The following is a 24,168-nucleotide window of genomic DNA, read 5'->3' as shown; positions in this document are numbered from 1 at the left end:
CCACCAAAGTTCATTCCCAAACTTGCCAGCTGAATATCATGTGATCTCAAGTCCGGTTCAATAAACACAGGAGCAGGGAGACGGTGCTGCTGGAACAAGCTGTCACTGCCTGGACTTGCCAGAAGTCAACCCTTGTTCATCAGCTTATCCTGAATACACTGTTGTGGGATTTTTCTGGAGGTGAGTAACACCACCTCCTCTAAACACATTCCTGACTTCCAAACCAAAAAAGCCCCCAACAAACCCAAAAATCTCTTCTGAAGGCCACTTAACAGAATAGCACTTGAGCTTGTGGTATTTTCTCCAAAAAACAGCCTATACAGGAAGCCTTCCTTATTTTAAAGCATTAGTTAATTCACCACCACTACCAGTCCTTTAGGTATTATGAATAGTTCAGTTGGGTTGGCTGAGTCAGGTCTAAGGTTCATTTCCAGGTCATAATTAAAAATATTGCCAGTGAGGAAACTGTATTTATGATGCTGTAAGTGCCAAGTAGACAAACCAAGAAGTAATAAAGGAAAGACAAGTTTAGAAATCCACTTAAAATAGGAGAAGTGGCTGGAGATACAACAGATCACCCAAGGATGACAAAGCTGGGTTCTTAGATTACCGCCCCTATTGCTTTCTCCAGTCTAGGTGAAACACTCCCATCAGCAAAAGCCTATCATCAGATTTAGTGATGACATCTCCAAGGACAGAGCAATAGTCATGTGCAGGATTGGCTGTATCAGTATCCTTTCTCTCCGGGATTACACTGTTTGTATCCTAGCCTCTAGGAAAGAGGATGATTGATGCATAACAGTAGAGGAGGGAGGAGGGGGACAAATGGGAGGGGGAGAAGACAGCAAAATCTGGTGCCCAACATGAAACATTTAAGCCCTAAACTTCTGTGGGGATACGATCCTACCCTGCAGCGTTGTTATTTTTTTGCCACAGAATTAAAAAGAAGGACTTTTCCTAGTGTCACTGCAGGCCACAGAGGATAAATCCAAATGACAGGGCTTAAGTTATGAATATGGGGAATTAGAGATGAGAAGTAAAGCAGCTTATAATGACTCTCCCATTTGCTCTTTGGAATACAAGCTTCAGTATTGATTTTGAAATTCCCTGTCTTCATCCTAGCAGCTTCTCAAAAATGAAGTTTGAGAGTTTCTTCACCTTGCAGCCTCTTCAGCATGATTTGATAATGATAAAAAGAGAATATAAAAGCTTTTGCATGCTGTTATTTATCAGGAATCATTCCCTTCTTTTCTAAGTACAACCACTGACCTCTAGGGAGGATGTTGAGAGAGATATTTCAATTCACTTTCTTATGAAGATAGCCGTGGTTCAACTGAGGGCCTCCACTCCGGACACAGTCAGTGGAGGGAGATACGGATGCCTCAACAACGCGTCAGTCAGTCATCTAAAGTCAAACCATAGGAGTGCCCTGCAAAAAGACTACAACAGCTCCGACATTGCAGCACTGGGGAACACAGAGTTCACGGAAAGCGGCTAACATCTTGTCATCCTGTTTGCATGGATACTCAGGCAGCCTCAGGACACTTACCCAAGTCTTGGCCCCTAACACCTATAGACAATACAAGTATTCATAACCAAATGGAAACTTTTGCACCATCTCATCATCACATGTTTTCCCACGTCTACAGTGTGACAAGGTAAAAGACCAAGCAGCCCAGGGCGTATTGAGAAGGGCATATGGTTGGGAAAGTTAATTTTATCACCTTTTCTGACCCCAGCTTGGGGGTAAGGTAATCACATTTCCCAGTCAGTTGCAAAACATTTTAGGCTCTTTTTAAAGGGCTTGACATCAACTACCAAAATAGCCATGATGGGCATCTTTGGTGGGACAAAACACAGGGCCTCATAGCTTTTCCCTATTTGCTCAGTCTCAATGTCGTGCAGGTAGAGTCTAACCTGTTCTAGCAATGGAGTGAAATAACTACTCTGTCAAATAACTCACGTCCTTGAAGAGATAAGACTAAGAAGGAAAACTAAGATAAAATAACTTGGCTAAGCTTGTATAACAGATCAGCGTTGGAGAATGAGAGCCTATTTCCCAGCTGCCTACACCAATACTCAGCTGCTAGACTGATCCTGCTGCCCTCCAAAAATGAACTTAACTACCTGAGGAAGGACAGTGAGGTTTCCTGTGGCTTTTCATTTTTCTCTCCGTATTTTTTCTCAACAAAAGAAAAGCCATTAATATTCGATCATTCCTGCATGTAAGATGCAGTTGCTAAAATGGTTTTGCACTTAACAGCCTCCAGTTGTAGACTGAATTGATGACACTTAAAACGTGCCCATAAGCCATAGCAGAATGATCCCATTACAGCAGTGCCTTAGTAATGTTGTGTTAGTTAAGGTTATGTTGTCTGGTTTTGAGGGTTTATAACCCAGCTGTGAATATATTCTCCAGACTGGAACCAGTTGCAGAGGGGATTTAGACCTGCAGCGAATCATATGGCTTTTTCTTTTTCCTACTTTAGATCAGATTTTTGTCTGGTTCTTTCTACGATGTGACATTAAAAAAGAATAAAACATCCCTCTGTCAGGGTGCTAGTAGGAGCCATGCTATATTTCAAGCCAGTTAACCTACCTCAGGCAAGGCCTACACCACGCTAATGTCCAAGCACTCCCCAGTCTTTAACATGAAGGATATCCGTGCTGCTTTCACTGCTTTATAAAAAGAGTTGAAGTCTTGCGGGAATTAAATCACACGTCTGGTTGTGTAGTAAACCTGTGGCAGACTGAGGGACTGAACCAGCATGTGTGAAGGGTGAGCCGACTCTGTAGACACTGAACCATTTCTTCTTCCACCTACTATACTTTCAAACTATAGCTTGAATGATTTCTCCCCTGCACAAGGAATTTTTTTTCTTCTACAAAGACCACTTTGGTTCCAGTTTTATTTGACAGAGCTTTCTGAGTGGTTTCTAGGAGGTAATGTTTTAAAAACTGATTTTGACCTATATAAGGGAACTTTAAACCCAAGGTGAACACGTATCTTAGGCTGCTACTGCCTCTCACCAAACCAGACTTGTATGCATGAACAAGAAACTCATGACTTGGGATATAAGAAAGAGTAAAAAGATATAAGGAACAAAAGACTGTTTAGATGGAGCAACACAAAAATGCTCCTATCAGCAGGGTCAACCCAACAGCAGAACAGGCTCCCAGAAGAAAATCAGGCAAAGCGATTGCCTGACCCGCTGGAAAATTCAACTGAATACATCTTCTGTGACTAACCCATGTCATGACTGAATATTTGCTGAATGCAGAACCATATTGGGTACAACTCCAGACAGATGACCTGCTGAGATTTAGGACTTGAATTTCATCTTGTCTTGACATTGACTCTGGTACAATGTGAGTAAAAGGAGGGTGCAAACTGTCAGCATTCTGCTTGGGTAGCATTTTGCACCCATGCCGAGATAGGCGTGAAGTGCTCCACAAAGTTGCAAGCACAACACCGCAACCAACAAGCGGGTCCTTCTCTCCATCTGCCGCCCCACACAAAGCCTTTGCACTTTCCTTGCACCTCACAGCTCTCAGCAGCTCTGAGCAGGCCGTTCAGTTTGCATGAACCTCAGAGTAGATGGGATCTGGATTCACATGGCATCTGTCATCTAAAAGGTGGCTGACTGATACTGACCCTGCCATGGTGTCTTCACACGTTGGCATCTGCTAAGGGGAAATGAGAACAAGACAGAGTGGGAAAGTCAGCAAATGCAGCCAGCATGCCAGAGAGCGATGGGGAAAGACGGTCCTTACTATATCATAATCAAATGGACAAGTCCAAATCTTCACCTGTGCCTTTGCCTCATTCATCTGCATGTTGTCCCTGCCCTGGTTGAGTCTCCTTGCAGCAGGTAAGCGGCTAATGTAGATGGTGTGAGACCGCTTGGGGCAGCTCAGCAGTGCAGCTTCTGTCTCCCGATTCTTTCCCTCTCTGCCCATGTAGAGAGATCAGTGAAAACAACAAAATAGTTATTAATGCTCCCTGGGATTGCAGAGCCTGAAATGACATGAGGCAGCATTTTCTTTGGCTGCTTTAGTTCTCTTTTCGCATGCTGCTGCGTGTTTGCCTTTGAGGAGTATAAATGACCCTTTCAAATTCAGGATTTGAGGCTGATGATGACAATTGATAACACTAATTTTTTCATGTGTGAAGCACTTTTCATTCAGAGGGCTCTCAAATTGCTTTTCAAAACCGTACAGCCTCCCTTCATCCACCACCAAAATGAACCTACCTCCAAGGTGGAACAAAGGACCCATCAATGCAAGGTGGCAGTACACAGCAATTTAGGGCAAGAAGTGAAGAATAATGTGTCCCACTGAAGGCACAGGATCAAGTCAAGTTGGCAGAATACATATCCTGAATGAGAGCCTGGAGAAAACATCATCAGGACTCGCGTGCTCCAACTCAGGAGGGAAAGTGCCATGGGATCATCACCCACTAGAAAAGGTCTGAGCCCTAAGCTTTACATCTCCAACAGGGGCAGGGCACCATGTTAAAGCAAGCATTCAGAAAAGCCTTAAAAGAACAAAAAAAAAAAGCAGCAACTTGTTGACTGCTATTTCTGAAGCTGTTCCTGCAAAAAAGGGCAGTATGAGTTTTTGGTCCCCCCTTCCTGTAGAAAGGAAAGGCTCTATTGAACTTCCGTCGGCACTGTGCGACACTTTACAGGAAGCCCAACCCATTTTGAAATTAATATGAGCTGTAAGAGGAGACCACAAGGTGGGAAACTCTTGAAGTGAGTACAAGACTATTCATAAAATGAGTGAGAAAAGGAAATAGGTGGTTATAAAAGGTCATTCAAAATGTCAGCTTATCAATGGCATTGTATGAAGGGAGGTGTTAACCCACTGCGATACAAACCTATTACAGCTGAACTTGTAAAGGACACCCATAACCTCAATCTCTTTTGTTTGAAGGCTTACATTTAGGAAGTTTCTTTCATAACATCATCCCTCCAAAACTTACACAAATCCAAAGAATGGGGACTTATCCACCCAACTTCCATTTCACAACTGCTTCAATTCCACAAAACAGATGAATGAAACCAAAAAACTTTCCCAGCCACCAGGAACACAGATGCTTAGCACTAGATTCAGAAATTACCAAAGCACAACTGCTGTATGAAATTGGGAGGTCCAGAGAAAAGGCAGCTGGTGAGTCTCTCATTCAAATACCTCGTCCCCAATCAGATCCCATTGAGAGGAAGCGATTTCCAGCTTTTAAAAGCTGAGATTGAATTTTCTACAGCATTTTGGTTCGCCAAGTGGAACTGTTTTCCCCCTACAGCACCGCCAGCAGCAAGAAAATTGTAGTGTGTGAATGGAAAAGCAAAGGTGGTCCACCTTGCTGAGACAAACACTCATATCATGGCGGGGGGGGGGGGGGGGGGGGACACACCCTGATCTCTCAGCAGGAACAAGATGCAGAAGTATTATATGAGTGAGTATTTTTTTAAGTAAAAGATTAATTGGTGGGATGAGTGTAGTGACAGGGCTACAAGGTTTGCTTTTAACACGTACCAGTGCCCAAATGGATGCGTTTATCAGTGGTGCTATATGTCACAGTTTCGTGAGATCTCGAAGGACTGGATGATCCAGGACAGTTTCCTACAGTCCCATGTTCCTTGTATGATCACCTAGACTGATTTATTCAATGAACAAAATATTTTTAAGGGTACTTTACTACCCAGACACCTCAGACATTTAACATCCTGTCTCTTCGTATTTTACTTCTTGTTTTAGCTTTTTATAACCTTTGCAGAATCCAATGATTTTTCAAGCAGAGATTCAAACTCTTCCATAAACTTGGAGCAGGAGATGGTGGACAGCATATCTTCGCTCCCTTTGCACTCCCTCATTTTGTGCTACAGTGCATTTCTTGCTGGCAAGCGGAAGAATGCAAGGGAGAACCACCAAAGCTAAGGTAGATTCTCTAAAACCTCGTCTCAGCGCTCTGCTACACCCTCAACAGATATTACAGCGCTGGCTGCCAAAGGAACTTAGCTTTGACACAGTTCAGGCCAGGCCAGTTAGCTATTTAAAGAGGTGGCTTTATTTATATACTTTTTACCCTCCTTCCCCCCCCCTCCAAACTCCCCCCCTGTTTTTTAAGACGGGAAATTACCAGTAGCCCTGAGCATGTAAAATTTGACAGTGGTTTACCAGATAATTTGTACTGGTCCCTTTGTCTTTGCTGGTACTTTTATTCTTCAATAAATTCCTTCAACCATTAAACAGTGTTACTCCCACAACAACTTTGGCAGAGATCAAAAGAGTGTGGCAGGTTTGCTCCAAGTTTCTACTGCTACCCTCCAGGTACCAAAGAGCTAGATGGAGACAGAAGATGTTTTTTTTTTCCTTTGCTCTCTTCTAACAGGTTTTGTCCTGGATTGCCATACAGTCAATGAAAACATTTTAAAAAGTAATTTAGGTGGATTTTGGTGGTGGAGGGATTGGGGAGATTGGTTTGAATCCAGTACTTAAGTCACTGTGCTTTTGGTGAAATAATGATGACAACCATTGATAGCACTGCCTCACCTTCTTAAAAAGAACCTGTACTGCTAGGAAAACCAGAATAATTGTGAATTAACCTACTGTCTACTCTCAGCAGAGCACTGGTGACACAAGTGATATACCACTTTGAGATATATATGTATATATATATATATATATACACACATATACAGGCCTACAATCCCCAGTCCAGTGACCTGGAGAGAGAAGCTAGATCCCTCACAACTTTGTGCACAAGATGAACAGCGCTGCACGCCTCACCTCAACAGCGCAGTGTTTCTTCAAGGAATCCAGAAATCCTCAAAAAAGGTGGTTGGTTTGGGGTCTGCTTGGTACAACTGGAGTCCCAGAGACCTAAGCTCATCTGCAGTCTCATCAGCTGTTGAAACCTGCTACAACCACTAGAATAGACCTTAAAATCTTATTCTTGCAAGAACTGCACGTGCATTAGGTTATACTGGGATCTACCTAAGTGTAAAAAAGAAAATCAAGCGGACAAATAAAAAAGCATCAGAGAGATTATTTCATCCCCAACACTGAATTCAACCTTTGGAAAGAGGCAAACTCTCAGGAGGCTTCAGGGGAAAGGAGGACATTCAGATAAGGCCAAAGAAGCCCACAGGGGAAGCTGCCTATTTCATTTCTGGAACGTGGACCATGTGCATCTATTTTTAATTTTGAACCGAGTTCCTCTGCCTCCTGCCAGAAGTCCCGAGCCCTGTGGTGGTGCAACGAGAGCGGTGGCCCAGCCATCCCCTAATAGCTATTACTTCTTAATAAAGAGCAGCACTTAGGCAAGGGATGAGGTTACTGTCGGAGGGGTCATGATTAATAATGATTAATCTGATCCTTGCCAACATGAACTGGATCCACCATTCACTAAATAATTACTCTGCAGCATGGATACCGTTTCCAGAGGAGGCATACATTTGTCATATTAAAACCAAAAACAAACACAAGGAAGGACAGGGGGATCTGACTTCTCGGTAACACCTGAGCTCACACGAACTACCAGAAAAGTTAAGCAAAGAGAAAAAAGAAAATACTCAAAGGGTAAGAGCAGTTAAACATTGATGAGCCTCCTACCTTTTGGGAGAAGGAACAGAAAATAAATAAAACTAAACTCTGAGAAGGCAGAGCTGCATGTGCTAAGAATATGGAGTGCTCTGCTACTTCTGGTTCTCAACCTTATGCATACCTCTAATATGCACATTATTTGTCTACCCACACATTTTTCCCCTGTTTTTAAATGACATTTTACTTTCCTCAGAAAGTACACAAATGAAATCACTCCCTGGGAACCATCTTTCCTGCTTTATGTTAATATACTACTTAGCACAAGGAAATCCTACTCCGGAATTGCCATTCTTATGCAACAACGCACCTCAAATAATAAGCAACAGTATAATAATTTATGGGGAGGCATAAATTACTGGGAAACTAATAACCACTCTGAAGAGCATATATGAACCTTACAATTACAGTAGGATGTTTGTGGTGCAGAGACTTGGTTCTGGGCCTTGGAGCACAGATGAATTTCACTCCCACAAAGCACACAAACAACTGGCAGTGGTGTTAATGGCAGCCAAGGACATAGGGGTTTTGCTGCCAAGAGGTGGCCTGATTTTGGGACTCCTCTCAGTCATCCCGCTTCACCAACCCAAAGCTTCATTAAGACCATCCGTGGAGGACGGGACTCTAGCTCTTCAGTGCACTCAGCTGTATTCCCTTCGAGGTTTTCAAAGCTTTTGTGGGATTTATATTGCACTGCTTAGCCTTCTGCCTCATCTTGTAGGGTTTGATTTGGACTGGGAGGCCATACAACACAGACCACCAGTCCCTCTCCTGCTTTGGTGCAAATCCAACATGAAGGTTGGGTTCCTTGTGACTCTTGTGAAATCCCAGACCCATGTGAGCCTGTTTGGACTTCTGCCCTCAACAGTGGCGGGGCCAGGATTTACACGCTGGTGAATTGCACCATAGAAAATACCATGCAGGTAGGTGCCTGTGGATGCCAGACTCAAGGAAGCAAATCTCAGGTCAAGGAGGTTAAAGTGCCTTCTGTTCTAGAGGCATATTGGAGAAATGTCAGTAAATTAAATCCTCAGCAATAGGGTCATGACTTGGTTCAGCTGGGGATTTTCACTGGTGGGGCAGTTTGTCTAGAACTTCTTGTAAGTTTCCAAATTGACTTGAAAAAATGAATAAAATTAAAAACTTCACGAAGCATCATCACCTTTCACAAAAATTCAGCTGAAAAGTAGCTGGTTAGTCCCAAACCTTTAAATACCTAATGATATAAACCCCACATAACTATTTATGCATACGTTCATGAAAATGAAAACTAAGTTGCATTTTCACATAACTTTACAGAGGCATCACAGGAAAACACAAAGCAAGATAAAAAACAGGGGGAAGAAAAAGCCCCCACAACAATAATGAAGGTAAATCTTTAAAATCTGAGACAGGGTGCAGGAGGAGGGGGTAAAGCTCTGCAAACAAAACTAAATCCAGTGCAGGGTTTTTCCACTTCACAAAGTGAAACAAGCTGTTCCTAAAATAATGCTTCCTTGGTTTTCTGGCAATTAGTGTCCTGAAGGATTAGCCTACAATCGTCTGCAAGTGTTTGCCTTTCCCAGCCGATGTCACCATAGAAGTCTGTGTTTATCTACAAGGCCCAGGGGATAATTTATAAGCTGAGCTGAGGTCCTGCATTCACAGACAAATGTTCCACACTGCCACCCACCCTCCTGTACTAGTTTCCCCCCCATCCGCCTCCTGTCCCCTGAAATACTGACAGGAACCTGCCAGGGGCACAATGAATGAGTTTTACAGCCTCTGGAGCAAGCACTTGCTCAATACTTTATGCTGATACAGCAAAAAAGAATTACTGAGATGGTCAACACATCACTAGACATCAAAAATTAGATTTCAGAAAGTGACCAGACTCAAAGAATGGTTTATCACTGTCCCAGAAATCATAAAAGAGAATGGGATTTTTTTCCACTCCAAAAACTATTGCCTACTCTATAATTAAAGTATTGCCATCAAAGACTTTTAGGTCCAACGCTCAGGGTTTGTTAGTGATAGTGTTTTGTAAAACCTCTCTGCAATCAAGGTGTTCCCATTTCATTTTTAATCTCTACTACAAGCGGTCTGACGCTGCTCTAGTCCTGTTGTAAATCAAGAGTGATTCAACCAGAGTACATCAAAATACAAAAGACTAAAATTGGTTAAAGTGTTTCATTTCTAAATTAATTTTCTCCTGATGTGTTAGAACTTCAACATGAGAAAATTAAAGTTGTATTTGAGAAAATGGGAAGCTATTCTTTGAAGAAAAGTAATATGAATCCTTGTCTTGATGGTGAACTGATAATGTAGCTCATGACAATGAATTTGTTATTTTGAAAATACTAATTAAGGAACAAAAAAACCTAAACATCAGTGAAAGACTCAATCCTACAAAGCATTTGTAAGTGTGACCAATGTTCCTCACAACAGAGCCCACCGCAGGATAGATAGATCTGTTCTCAGATCTTCTCAGACATTAACAAACAATGCTCAGAGACTTTGTTATTAATTAGGGTTGATGAACATGCATGTTGAAAATGAAAAACATTTTTCTTCCTGAGAATTCATCTCTTTTCCCATCAGTAAATTATTGGGAGTTCCTGGAGCTTTGTTGACACTGTTTGAATCTGTTTCATGTCTATACCTGGTCACACGTTGTTCACAAGGGACATTAGAGAGCAAATTTATTTGATATTTGAGATCAACCACTTCACTCTACCACATTGGGATGACTCAATATTTAGAAAATGTTTCTGCTCAGATAAAATTTTGTTTCATCTTTGGAAAGAATGCTCTCTGGATTCAAACTTCTCTTTAGCTACAAAGCCGGAAGGTCATAATAATTGAAAATTTTGACAGGGACAAACTTGGCTGGTCTGAATAAGGGCAGAATGGTAGGAGGTAGGAAGAGACCACCAGCTGGCTGTCATTCAGAGCGCAGTCCACCTCGCTTGCAATTACTGAACCCTACAAGTGGTCCCACTGACGTCAATTTGACCAATTTTAGAATAAGGGGCCATTCATTCCAAGTAATGAATATTGAAACTTGGCCATCGGTTTGTGAACAAGTTTTTACATGTCTATCATGAGGAACCTCAATAAAGAATGTTCTTGTGATGGTGTCACTTCAGAACAAAAGCATGCAACGAATGGCACGTTTCTCTGTAACTATCGCCCATCCAGGCAGCTATAGTATGAGACCAAAGGCTGCATGCATTTACCCAGCAAGGAAGTGCAATATTCTTTAAGAAAGGCATTGCCTGGAGTGGATTTTTATAAAGAAACAGAATTCATGAATAAATAAACCAGATGGGAATAAGTCAGGCTAGGGCATTAACAGTTCCTAGTGCAATGAATCCCTGATCTTGCTTGAGGGTTTTTCTACAAATAACAAATACAAAAACATTAATGTTGTATCATTGTCAACCATGCCAAGGACTCTGTGTCCAGGAACCCTGATATGCAACAGCACAGTTCAATTCAACCAGATGTTAACACATTCTTTTATTTCCACCAGTTAAGGTACATATTGACTGACCTGATCTGAGTCTTTCACTTGAGCGTTTTTCCCTTTTCTGCAACCACAACTCATGAGAAGTTTTGCATCTCCAATGACTTTTCCCTATAAGAGATAAGGCAAGAAAAAACATCAACACAGTCTGAACCACTGAAGACCGAGAGGCTTGTATTTATGACCAGAAGCAAGGAAAGAAAGGGCATTAGGGAAGCCTGTGGACTCATCCTGCATTTCTGGGAGATACCCTTCCACAGAGAGGTAGCTCCCAAGCTGCCAAGGAGAATTCCCCAAAGGCCAATATCACAGCATCAGGGACAGACGCAGAAGGAAAGCAAGGTGTGTAGAAAAACACAGAGGGAATATGGGCAAGCCAAGCTGAAAAGGAACAGGTTATTTTAACTCAATATTTTCATACACATGCATGAACAGGAACAAATCTATCATGCTCAGAGAGTACAATTACCAAACCGGAGTGACTTGAGGTAAAGCTCATACACCAACATTCCTGTTCACCCTTACCAGGTTAGTGTTTACTTGCTTCTAGCGTAGCTAGATTTAGTGAAATAAAGTCTACAGGTGTGACTTGCCCTCATTAGGACAACTTGTCCAAATAACCACTGGCAAGTCCTTGCCAGGAATTCAACAGCCCACCCTCACCCAAAACTGCTGGCACAGACCCTGCAACGTCAATAACGTGCTGGGGCCAATGGAGATTTACAAAGAAACAGGGTCCCGTCACCCTCCTTTTGTCTACAACCAACAGTTTGGGAAATAAGCTGAGCTCAAACACCTTCTTTTTGTTGACAACCCATCGGACTGAGTGTGATCCGAGCAGCAAAATCCCTCACATTAACGTGGTTCTTTTCTGGGGATGATTTGAGTCGCTTTGGTGAAGCTTATTAGATCTGGACATCTTGATAAAACACCATGGCAGAAAGGGGCTGGGACTCCTGGTTTGCTCAAAATGTTCCTTGAGCTCAAACAGTAACACAGCCAATTGAGTCCCCACAAACCCATTGCATTTACTTGCTTTCCCATAGACATACACACAAAGACATTGTCTTTTTTTCAGACTTTTGCTGTCCGCAGCTGAAAAATAAACACTCTCAGCATCTGCTGATGTGCGGCCATGGAGAGTCACGAGATTTCAGCTGGATAAATTTATATGGAAAAGGAGACCTCAATATTAAAGTAGTTAATGAGTTTAGCCAAGTGGAAGCGCTCTGCCCTAAATGATGAGGAAGGGAAAGGGCATGATTAATATGAATTGCAGCCATTGCTCAATGTCAGGGCATGGAAGAGAGAAGACCCTTGGTGGCAGGAATTATAAACAGGCAGATAAACTTCTGGTCACCTCTTGAGAGACTGCAACCTGCCAGGTGTGGTGAGATCTCTTACTTGGTGACCCCAGCATCTCACAAGTCCCAGCAAGGTCAGAATATGTGCAAAAATTATCTTTTCTCCTCTTTCCAAAAGAGATGCTGGAAAAAAAAAAAAAAAAAAAGACACTGAAAAGACTGTACCTACACCTGATACCTAACTAAAACACCCAATGTTCGGGCTGCTGATTACAACCTGTCATACTTTGAGGTGTTGAGGGGACTACCTCCAACTCTTATCCTCTGCCTGTGACTCCCATCTATAAAGGTATTTTGCTCTGCCTCATTATTACAGTCCTTCGACAATTAGTCTGTAATCTCTCGAATTCAAAAACCATTCCCCAGAAAGAAGTGATTAAACTAAAATGTAAAGCAATTATATTAAATTATTATGTTAGAGATAGAAAACTGAGGCATAGGGAGAGACTTGTCTGTCTAACCAAAGACGACTTTCTGGACACCCCACAGTACACGAGACAAGTTACAGATACAAAAGGACCTAAGGGATATCCACACATTTCCTAACAGGGAGCTGATGGACAGCCAGGATACCTTAGGGTGCCTATAGCAGCAACACAGACCTGTGTTTAGGAAACTGGATCCATACATGACTTGCTGATGGTCAACTTGTACCAGTATCCACTGTAAAGTCATTATGTTGAAAAAGATACTCCAGCCCTTTTTACACCACAAACCAAGGAAAGAAAAAAAACAATTTTAGACACTTCTCTGGCTTCTAAGGTATACTGTCATGCAACCTGAGCTCATGGCAAACTATTGCTCTGTTCTCCTCTCCATCTGGAAATATCACCAGCTTTATTTAACAGAGAGAAATTGTAGGATGTTGCACACAGTCACTTAGAAAATCAAAAGCAGAGAAGAAATATGAACCCAACACTTGACAGTTTTTTCTTTTTTCCCTGACAGTACAAGAATGAAGGGGCTCTTCCATTCCCTAAAAAAGCAAATGAAAGCAATGCATTGGATGAATAATCCCATCTCCTTTTCCAGCTGCAGATGCACCTTCCCTAATGCTCATTGCCTGAATTAGCTACTACCTCCACCTTTTTTTTAGGACAGCTTATTATGAGCAGATGCTTAATTTGGGGATAGGTGTCTAACATTAGGCAGCTAAGTTGAAAGGCAAAAAAAAAAAAAAGCATATGGACAACATTTGCAGCCAGTCGCAACTCCGTTCAAGAGCAGATGGAGGCCTTGTCATTCAGGGGTTTCCTCGCATACACCAAGCAGTTCAGTGGGGATAGGGAAAGGGGCTTCTGTTTGGATGCTTCTGTCTGGAACCAGATTAGAAGAAAGCACGCTTTTCCGCAGCACACGCCTTGTGTTACATTAAACATGCATGTGCAACTTCAGCTTTTATTCAGCGATCTGAAACAGAGCCCTCCAGGGTGCTAAGGGTCAGTGAGTTTTTGTTTGTTTATCTGTATGTTATTTTACAGTTTCTAGTGCCCAAGGAGTTTGTTAAGAAATTAAAACACCTCGCTGGGACTATCCTGCTGTGGTTGTTGCCTCCTAATATATCCCTCCCTCCTTCGTCCAGCAGCGCCTGATGCTTACAGGGGAGGGAGAGGACAACACTGCAAAGAGAGGAGCCTCATCTCACTGGGTACTACAGATGTTTGGTCTTAATTTATGGACCCTCATTTCCATGTTTCGTGGCCTTTTAATAACAGGATCAGGGAGGAGTACAGTGATCTTGAAAGCTCAGAGATATATTGCTACTAAATGATCCTGTGCTGCCTGCTCTTGATGTGATGTTCTGGTTTAGAAGCAGGTAGGCACAAGGATTTCCAATGGAGGAGCTCGTTTTGCCTTTTGCTGGCTCCCACCCATCATCGGACATCCCCCTCTCCAAGGCAAAGAGCAAGAAGGGTCCTCGGTGAGCACTGAAATGCAAAGGCTTTCTGTCCCTTATCCCACCTCTTACAGGGAGCCTCACCCTCCTCCTTGCACCACAGGCTCTAGCAGTTGGCCAATGTTTGCAGAAAAAGAAGAAAAATAACAATAATAATAGTAACAGGCTTAATTATCTCAGCTGCACGGGTGACAGGAGCCGATCAGTTGCCAGTTTTAACAGCCTGTGGTCGAGATACACCAAACTGCGTCACCCAGAAATCAAATGAGGGCCGGTCACAACTCGTTTCACGCCAGTGGCTCCGGAGGGCGGCACAGGGGCACACACAAATCACTGCCGCCGGGGCAGCCCCGGAGGCTGCGGTGAGCCCACAGCAGTCCCACACGGAGCTGCCAGCCCCGTTTAAAGGAATCAGACACAGCGCACATGGCACTGGTGAGCCTCCATGGAGCTGTCAGGCTCTGGAGGAGTTGGCTGGGATTAACTGGGGGATCCCGTCTTCCTCCTGCTCTCCCAAGTCGGCAGCTGGAAAGATCAGCTCGAGAGATAGGCTTGGCTTAGCAGCACCATGCCACGTACCTTGCAGCCGCTGGCAGGTCCGGCTGGGCTCCGACCTGCTCGGTTTCCATCAGCCTTCCTTGGTTTTGAGCAACGGCCGTTGAAAATACTGGCAGTAGCCTCACCCCCAAGAAGCTGGCGCAACCCATCTCCACTTAGCCCCTGGAAGGTCTCACTGGCCAAAGCTGGCCCTGGCTTTCAGCTGTTCATACTGTCTCTATCTCGCCTGCCTTGCAATAGCCTCAAAATCTCCCCAACTAACAGCTGAAAATGTGAGGTGTAGAAAGGATAACTGAGCCTTGGCCCATGGCAACCTGGGGAATAGCACAGCTTCCAGCGTGGCCTTTCCAAGGCTTTTGTCAGCATTTCAGCTGCTGAGGCAGCCTGGCTCTTCACGGAGAAGTACTTTTCTGAAAGAGCTTTGTGAAGCTGAGCTGAGCAGCGCTTCACAGCCTCTTCCCTTTTCTTCCTCGCCTGTCTTACGCCACCAAAATAGCTCTCCAGCATGATACCCACATAAACACAGCGATCGTGCCTGCTCAGGAATGACAAGCGTGTAGGGAGGCGATGCTGTCCTCCTCTGACTCCTTCTTCATCCACCCAAATATCCCAACGTTTCCAGGACTGGAGAGCACATTTGCAGCCACCTCCCCTGCCATCCTGCACCAAGCAGGCTGTGCAATTCACTCTGCTGTCTGCCCACTGAGCTTAATAGCTATTTTTAAATAAAATCATTACTGTTTTTCACTATGGGCTACTTAGTAACAAGCCAAGATAACATGGTGGGTTTATTATTTATTTTTTTTCCCTAGGGCCATAGTTCATTTTTTCACCAAGAAGAAACATGTGTATAGCACTGCAACAGCGAACCCTAAAGAAAAAAATCCCCACGGGTGCATAAATGACGTTGGGAAAAACAACGTATTCAGTGTTTACGGTTTTTACGCTGTTCTGTCAGGGTGATCCACGCGTCTTAAAGAACCGGTGCCCAAGTGCCTACAGTGGTAGAGCGGGAGAGGAGAAGGGGAGAAACGAAGGGAAACGAGAACTGAATCCAAGGTGGAGGCAAGCGGCAGTACAACAGACAGCTGGTGTTTGGGTGGTGGTAAATCACCCTGAAATGAGCCTCTTCCCTCAGCTCAATGAGGCCTAAACAACAAAGGAAGGCACAGCTTGCAGCCGGACAGCCTGCTAGCCAACCACAGACACACATGACAGCTTCATTCAGGAGCCCAGAGTCAATACAAAAGCTTCGAAATCAATCCGACATCCTGCGACCTCAAACAATGCGCCAAATCTTCTCAGAATTGGAGCCCCAAATGAGGGGGAGCAGCATTCAAGGGAGATCAAACCGCAGGGCTGGCATTGAAAGGGACTAAAAAGGAGAAGAATGTTCCCAGTTTATTAATGGCGAGGTCTGGCCGGCTGCATCCCAGCCGCCATAGGTTACGTTCATTAAAGGGCAGCGCTTTGCACGTATTATGCAGAGCGCCCGGAGAGTATGTGTGTGTGCGTGTGTGCGCGAGCGTGCCCCTCACTTGCTAGAGATCAGGATGTGCCTTTCTGCTTAGCACTGTTGTCTCCATCAGAAATTCCTCCTGTGTGAACCGCAAATGGGGTTTTTTCCCACTTGAGCGACTGTATGGGCAGAGACGCGCGCACGCCCTCGCACATACACACGCTCTCTCTCATCCCTGAGCCTGAAAAGCATAAAGGAACTCAGACAGGCTCTTTCCAAGGTTAAAAAAAAACAAACCAACGTTTCACATCCCCTTCCCTCCTGGCCATACTTTCAGCTCACACACACACAAAATCTATTACAAAAGGCTGAAGCGTTATGTGATTGCTGTTGCTGCTGATGGTGTTGATTGCTCCATAAACCCTTGCCCACTCCTACATGTCATAAAGGACCCGGTCCCACAGCACAACAAATCCACAAAGAGGAGAAAAAGAAAAAGAAGTGCTTCGGTCCCAGGAGTTGCCCCCTCCGGGTAGGATTGCCTCCTCTGGGGTAGTTTCACCTGCAGCATCTGTCTTGTAGCACTGCACACAAATGGCACCCTTCCCCCTACAGCAACAAAAAGGCCAAGCAAATCCTTTTTATCAGCTTCTCTTTGAAGGCAGGTGGAGAAATAGAATATAGATACACATGCACACACACACAAAAAAAGATAAATACCATTTGTAAAAGTACTGTTTGGATTTGCCTGTCCTAATTATCTTCTTTTCAGCTGCCACACGTTTGAAAGAGTCAGACCTTGCAAGTTTGCTCCTCCTCAGCTGCGGCCCAAGACGGAGCGCTCGCTAGAGGAGGTCAGACTTGAAAAACGCTTCTTTTTTGTGCTGAAATGGGAGTAGATGAAGAGAAAGGGTTGAATTTTTCAAAGCCGTCTATGGATTTTGATGCACATTTCCCATGCGTTTTCACTGAAGATATGTCAAAGTCCAATCACCTTTGCTTTTAAAGTGTCACACTGATCTTATGTTCAGAATAGATAAGGCTCTGGGAGCTAGTAACCTCTCTCAAATCTGGAGAAACTTAGGTGCACAGAAACTGAAAACAATAAATGTTCCTTCGGATGCAGCAATTCAAACACATTTTATTCTTAAAAGTTGGGGAAATTAGCATTAAAGCTCTACAAAAAAACTTTATGCTTTACTCACCCTTTATGTCACTTTTTCTACACTATTATTGCCACAATTCTGGAGTCCTTAGAGACCGTGAGCATGATCCCTATCTGCTCCTCGGAGAAGACAGCTCTATTTTTACCTTGTGATAATGTTATACAGATACCAGAGGGCAACTGGGCAAAGACAAGTATAGCGGATGCAACAAGCTTTTTCTCCAGCACAAGGTAAGACAGAAGATTAACTCTACGTGCAGCACAAGATGAGGTGATGTTTGAACCCCAGGTGAGAAGACCGAAGAAGTCCCTGTCTGGTTTATCAACACTAAGACAAAAAGCCTCTCAATTAGCTTCAGTAAAAAGAGGAAAACTGCAGCCAGGATGGGCGAGTGCCCAAAGATGTGGTAGATGATTGGTAAGAAATGATGGAGGTCTGCAACAATTCCTAGTCCTACAGATGAAACAAAGTCTGCAGGGATCAGACAAAGATTCAAGGTTAAGTTTGTTGGGAGGATAATAAGGTTGAAATTTTTAATTTTAAAATACATTTTTCTTCACACTGAAATAGCACTTTTTTTTTTTTTTTTCCCCAGATATTTAGTGAGTCCAAACGTACATTTTTCAAATTCAGGAAAACTGAGATCTTATTTGGATGAGCTGCATTTTTTTTTTTTTTTTTTTTTTTTTTTTGCTTGCTTGCCTGCTTTAAACTCTGCTATTTGAATAATTTAACAATCTATCTTAAATATTTCACGAATAAATCACAGGCTTGTGTTTCTATTTCATGTTAAAACTAATCAGTGGAGGAATGCCTGAGCTGGAAGTTAAAATTCTGCTCCACCAAGCTGGCGATGCATAATCATTTCTCTGCAGACTCTCTGGTGTATAAAAACTTCTCTGCAGAATTAATGTCATATAAAAAGTTCTTTGTGCAGGCATAGAGCACAACCATGGTCCAGGATTATCTGTATCCTGCCAAAAGGGCTCGAGATTTCCAGACCTAATTGGTTTGTAGAGTTTTCCCAACTTGCCAAGCACAAGCATGGAGCTCAGAGCTGAATCCCATCCACAGGGGCATCGAGCCAGGGTCCCACTTTGACGGTCAGGATGCTGATTATATTCACAGAGCTCCAAATGGTCCACATGTGTGATAATTTTATTGGGATTCCATGCTCATTCCCACCAAAGAGGAGCAAATAGAAAAAAAGTCAAATCTTGTTGGCCAAAATGAGAGATTTTTTAAAATGCCTCTGGGTTGAAGGAGATAAAAGCCTGTACCAAGGCACTCCAAGTCTCATTGAGCATCAATGGAAATAAAACTTTTCAAGTTCCTAAATTGTGTAGACATTTTTAGCTACATTTCAGTGAAGTTCTGATGCAAAATCAACACATTTATAAAACCTAAGAAAAGTACACCTACCCCTCCTCACTGTCTCCCAAAGTCCCAGTTCATCTAAATGAAGCCAGGAAGCCTCACATATATGTAATTTAGTGCAATAAACTCAAATTTTGTTTCTAAATCATTGACATATTGAAGGCAAGACCCACTTTGGTCTCAGTCAGAAAAATCCAAAATACACGAATTATGTGAGTAGCTAGAAAAAGTTGATAGGTAACATATAGAATCCAAAAAGCAAAACAAAAGACAGAAAAGTGAATGCCAAAAAGGAAGGGAAGGGGAAAGGGGAACAGCTGTAAACTACATTATTACTAAGCTGCCTTTCATTTTGCTTTGTGTCAACTTTTTACTTAGTTTTTTAACAAAACTTAAAAAGTCATGCCTTTTGCTTCAAAGAAGCCTACAGTGGATGATCTCACATTGATACCTAGAGTAAAGTATGAGGAAAACATACACAATCCTATGCACAGATAAAAAATCATCTTGGACAACATGATTTCTCTTCTGCAGCTGAGCAAACGTCTCTACATCACAGCTCCTAAGACTGGCTGGAGCTTGCCTGGGGGAGGGTGGGTAAGGTGGAAATCGGAGACACATAGTCCTCCTCCTCCTCCTCCTCATTTGAGGACAGACATCTCCATCTTTCCTTCCCATGTGTAGCCGACAAGACTTCCTGCACAAACTAACACGGAAACAGCTAATTTACTGTTTTGTGTCAGGAATGTGGCCAGGGCTTCGGTCCCTTGCACCCCAGGCTCCCTTAGCTGGGCTGCTTCATCCCAAAAAGGGTCTCCCCGTCCTCCTGCCCCTCCCCTCCAAGACACACTCCTCCTCTGCTGCTTTTGTAACTTATCTCCCTGCAAGCTACTTCCCAACAGGAGTCGAAATTAAACAGGCTGCCCATATGCCATGGCTCACTTGTTGTCTGTTCCCCTCACTGCCATCTGGCCTATTTGCTCAGCCAAAGGGAAAAAAAAAAATTAGAAGAAAAAAAAAAAAAGAAAAAGGGGTTGGGGGAGAAGAAGAAGAAGAAGGAGGATAAAGCCAGACACAATGAGGACGAGGAGGGAGGTGATGATGCTGTCTCTCGCATCTGCTCCTTGGCCAGGCTCCCAGATAGATCAGTAATAGAGAGCAGCAGAACCGGTGACAATTAACCCAAACACAGTCCTGTTTATTTAACCTGTTCAGAGAGATCAGCTCATGTGCTGCTCCCCTGGCAAGGAGGCACCACACTCCAGCAAGGAGCTTCCCACCGAGAAACCTCCAGCCGCAGGAGGCAAAGGGAGATCCTGATCTCCTGAACCGAGCTGAAGAAAAACCCCCAGATTCCTCAGAGCACAGCAACTGTGCTGCTGGGCTGAGGTTTTCCTTAACTTTCCAAATCGCCTCATTTTTTTGAGGCGATTCTGCAGAACAGGCAGAAGAGCAAGGAGAGATGTGACTGGGTGTGGGGGGAAGTTGCAGGTCTGCCCTGGTTTTGATGCACACTAATTTCTAAAAGCTTCTCACCCTACAAAACAAGAGGAAAGGAAAGAAAAAAAAAAAAAAAGAAAATAAAGAAACCAGAAGAGAAAAAGCAAAATGATCCCAAAACACATTTTTATTTCCGCACTGCTTCTCTAAACACAGAAAAGTTTTCAGCCCTGCAAGGTGATGAGCATGGAGATTTTTTTTTTTTCTAAAAAGGAAAAAGAAAAGAGGGTAGCTCAAGAAACTGCATGGCTCACCATCACTAAACATTCATGCCAGCTGCGGGAGAAGGTCTAGGAGCAGAGCTGTGGGAATAACAGAAGTTATGTTTGTTTTTCATGCTGAAATGAAAACTTCAAGATTAAAAAAAAAATAATATAGATTAACTTGAAAAATAGTTTTCTAAAAAGGACAGATACTAAGCCATTTACACAGCAGAATGAAAAGGGAGTAAGAGAACTGCTTTTTCAACACCTTTTACTGCTTTTTCTTTCTTTTTTTTAATTTGTAATGAGACATTGCATACACGTGCAAAGGCTGGTGCATGTGCTGATAAGGAATTTAATTGCGTTCCAGTCCTCTTACCTAGTTTTGCACGTATTTACCTCCAAGAAATGGGAGCAGAATTCATCTCGGTTTTGTCTGCAGAGTGCAAACTGCGGGTAGCACAGAAGCATGTGCGTGAAAACACGTGCCTCGCACTGAGATAGGTATCAAAAGCCATACGGTTGGTTTGTCTCAAGGCAGACACTGCTGAGCCATGAGATGACGATAATTACCATTAGAGCTCCATAAGATCATGGTGGGGAAGCCCCTGTGGGGAAAGGCGGTCGGGGAGGAAAAGCAGACCTCCTCTTTCCAAGGCAGCAGGGGTTGTGTACGGGCACGGAGAAGCCCCAGGTGCTTCCCAGAAGGAAAGGTGTTGCTGCACAGACCATTAGGGAAAGAGCCTTTCCATTAGCTGTGTGCCTACACCTGAGTCCTTCACAAACACAGAGGAAAAAAAGAGATGATCCTGCCTGAAGACACTACCTTCTAATTCACGCTTATGTTTTCCCATTGCAGCCTGACTCTACGACATGGCAAAATTGAGCAGGTTGTTTTCACGCATGATCATTCCTCTGCTTGCAGCCACTGAGCAAAACGAGCATTGCCTTTCTTAGGCTCTCCATTTTTCTACAACTGCATCTGCACGTGTAGATCAGTAACATGCAGAGTGTGGTAACGGGTGCCCCAAAGCAAAGTTCGTGTTGATTTTTCCAGCAGTTGGGCTTGTGGTCCCTAGGAATAGAGAATGACTCTTTTCCCATCCAAGCAGCCCACTTGCAGCCTTCAGAAAGGAAGAAATGCTTTGTGAATGCAAAATACTTTGTGACAGCAGAAACAGAAACCAGAAGTTCGCCTAAAACTGAAACACGGTAGCGTTTCCAACTTCAGCGCTGCTGCAGTCACTCCACAGTGGGGGCCTCCAACTTTGGGAACCGTTAAAAGCAACAACAACAACAGCCAGGGAGAAGTCCTCTGCGATGAGATGAATTCCACCACAGGTTTCAGCTGACATCACCAGCCCATCCACGTTGTGCTCTTGTGGTTTATGATCTCACCACGAAGCACCTCCGTGGAGTCATTCCCTCCTATCTTACTGCAGCCCATCCATTATCGTCTACCTAATTGCTTCCACAGTGCCGCTGCAACACAGATATTTCCTACAGCTGAACATTTGTATTCCCAAGAGTTGGCACCTGCCAGGTCAAGTTCCTCAGTCTTTACATTTCACGTTACTACCAGAAGATGTTGCAGTGAACAGAAAAGCACACGGAGCCAGAAATCAATGTGATTCCTCCATTCAGATTGTCTTTTAAACAAAAAGGGACTTGCTAAAGATCATCTTACACTATTCTATGGAAATAGGATGGAAGGAAAGGGGAATAGTGTCAAGTGCAATCTGTCCAATGCACCATTAAATCGGAATTCCCCAGTTAGGAATAACAATAAACTGCATTAAAGTCAATGGCAAGGGGGTGCAGTATGGAAAACTGGGAAGAGGTGTGGGGGAGTGTTGGATTTTTTGCAGTTTTGTTTTGAGATATGGGAGCTGGAAGCAACCAACACAAAGCTAATGGCATCCAAGTTGACTCTTGAACACTGTGCACGCCCCTGGGGTCTCAGCTTCCCACAAAACCAACCAATTAATCCTGTGAAGAGAATAAGGATGGTCCTCATTTTTTAGCTGGCAGTGAAAGCCCCAGGAGATCCCCCGACATGCCCACTCTCAGGATGGCATCTGCAGCAGGTCAAGGAGCAGCAGGTACCGTCTTTCACATCTCTGACTGGAGCTTTTTAGCACCAAGTCACTCCAGAAACACATCATTTAACATTTTCCCTCTCTGTAGTGAGGTTCCAAAATACTTTGCATCTGCATGTTGGGCTAAGGGAAAATGCTGTCCTCTCATGACTACACTATTGGTGTGACGCTGAGAAATTTTTGAGTCCTTGACTTGCTTTCCCTCTGAGAGTTTTTTGTATTTGGAAATTCCCTTTAACTGTCTGTGATTTTCTCCCTCCTTCTCTGTTTAAGGGTAAGAAATCCTTCCATTATAGGACTGCTCCAATGGGCCTGAGAGAAGTTTTTCAAGCCAATATTAGGATCATCTCTAATCTAGCATACCGAAGGTGTTCAACCGTGACTCTTTGATTTATGCCAACAGAACCTAAGGCCTTCAAAAGCTCTCCCATCCAAATATTGGACTAATCCAGGCATAATGGATCCGTCAAGATCCGGATAATTCAACCTCCAACAGATACAAGACCACTAGTCATGAAACTCAGGGGACTGTGTTTGCCCATCTTGGCCTCACAAAGGCCAAAGGACTTTTGTTATCCTTAAAGAAGAGCTTCCTCAGGGCCATACCATGCCTAACCATGCCGGCAAGGGGGGGAATGCACTCAGGGACTATTGCTGCAGCACATTGCCCTTCGTTGGCCAAGGAAGCCCAACCACATCACTAGTATGAAGAATCAAAGATGCAAAAGCCGCCTGAAGACCTGAGCCCCTCCATCCTGGGAGTCCCACATCCCCCAGCCGTGAAACGGATGGGTGTTGGTGCAAGGCCACAATGCTTGTCTTAGCTGGTGGTTCTCACTAGGTTCTCAGCCTTAGGGATGCTTTAAGGCCATCTGCCTTCCCCAACTCCCTGTATCAGCTGTCTCAGCACCCGGGTTGGAAATTAAAAAAAAAACAACAAACAAGACGTTGAGTCACAATGGGCCACAAATCCACTGTTTAAGACTGGACCTAAACCTATGCCTTCATACTGCTGCAAGACCTGGACCAAAAATTACAGGAATCAGACTGGCAAGTCAGTGGTGAGCGTGAGGAGATAGCAGCAGCTGGCCAGGCAGCCTAATTTGTGGCAAAGAAGACAAAGCATGACCAAAAGCCCCTTAATTCCCAGCAGAGGCTGGGGGAGCCCAGGCAGAGCAGCAGGGCCAGGGCAGTGTGGTGGTGGCCACAGCTTCTGCCCGCCGGAGCCAGCCTCCTCCCTGGCCTGCCTGGAGTTTCAAAGGCCTAAATCAAACCAGTGGGAGGAACTTGAATGCTTACAAATCTTCAGTTTGGACTTGGTTTAATAATGGTGTCAGGGTTTTTTTTTTTTGGGAAAAAAAAAAAAAAAAAAAGCCCAATGATCTCTCCTATCTAGCCAAAACTGGCCAAAAAAAGTATGTTTATTTTC

General features: G+C 43.7%; 1 protein-coding gene across 1 annotated transcript in view; it reads right to left on the bottom strand.

Annotated features, from left to right (window-relative positions):
- SETBP1 (SET binding protein 1) overlaps positions 1-24,168 on the bottom strand; it is a 259,420-nt gene that overhangs the window by 197,060 nt on the left and 38,192 nt on the right. Inside the window, exon 4 of the mRNA XM_049795705.1 lies at positions 11,144-11,227. Coding sequence (XP_049651662.1) covers positions 11,144-11,227 — 84 coding nt within the window. The remainder of the gene's footprint in view (positions 1-11,143; positions 11,228-24,168) is intronic.

This window comes from Accipiter gentilis, chromosome Z, assembly GCF_929443795.1.
Source record: "Accipiter gentilis chromosome Z, bAccGen1.1, whole genome shotgun sequence".
NCBI classification, from domain to species: Eukaryota; Metazoa; Chordata; class Aves; order Accipitriformes; family Accipitridae; genus Astur; species Astur gentilis.
This window is presented reverse-complemented; position numbering and strand designations above follow the sequence as displayed.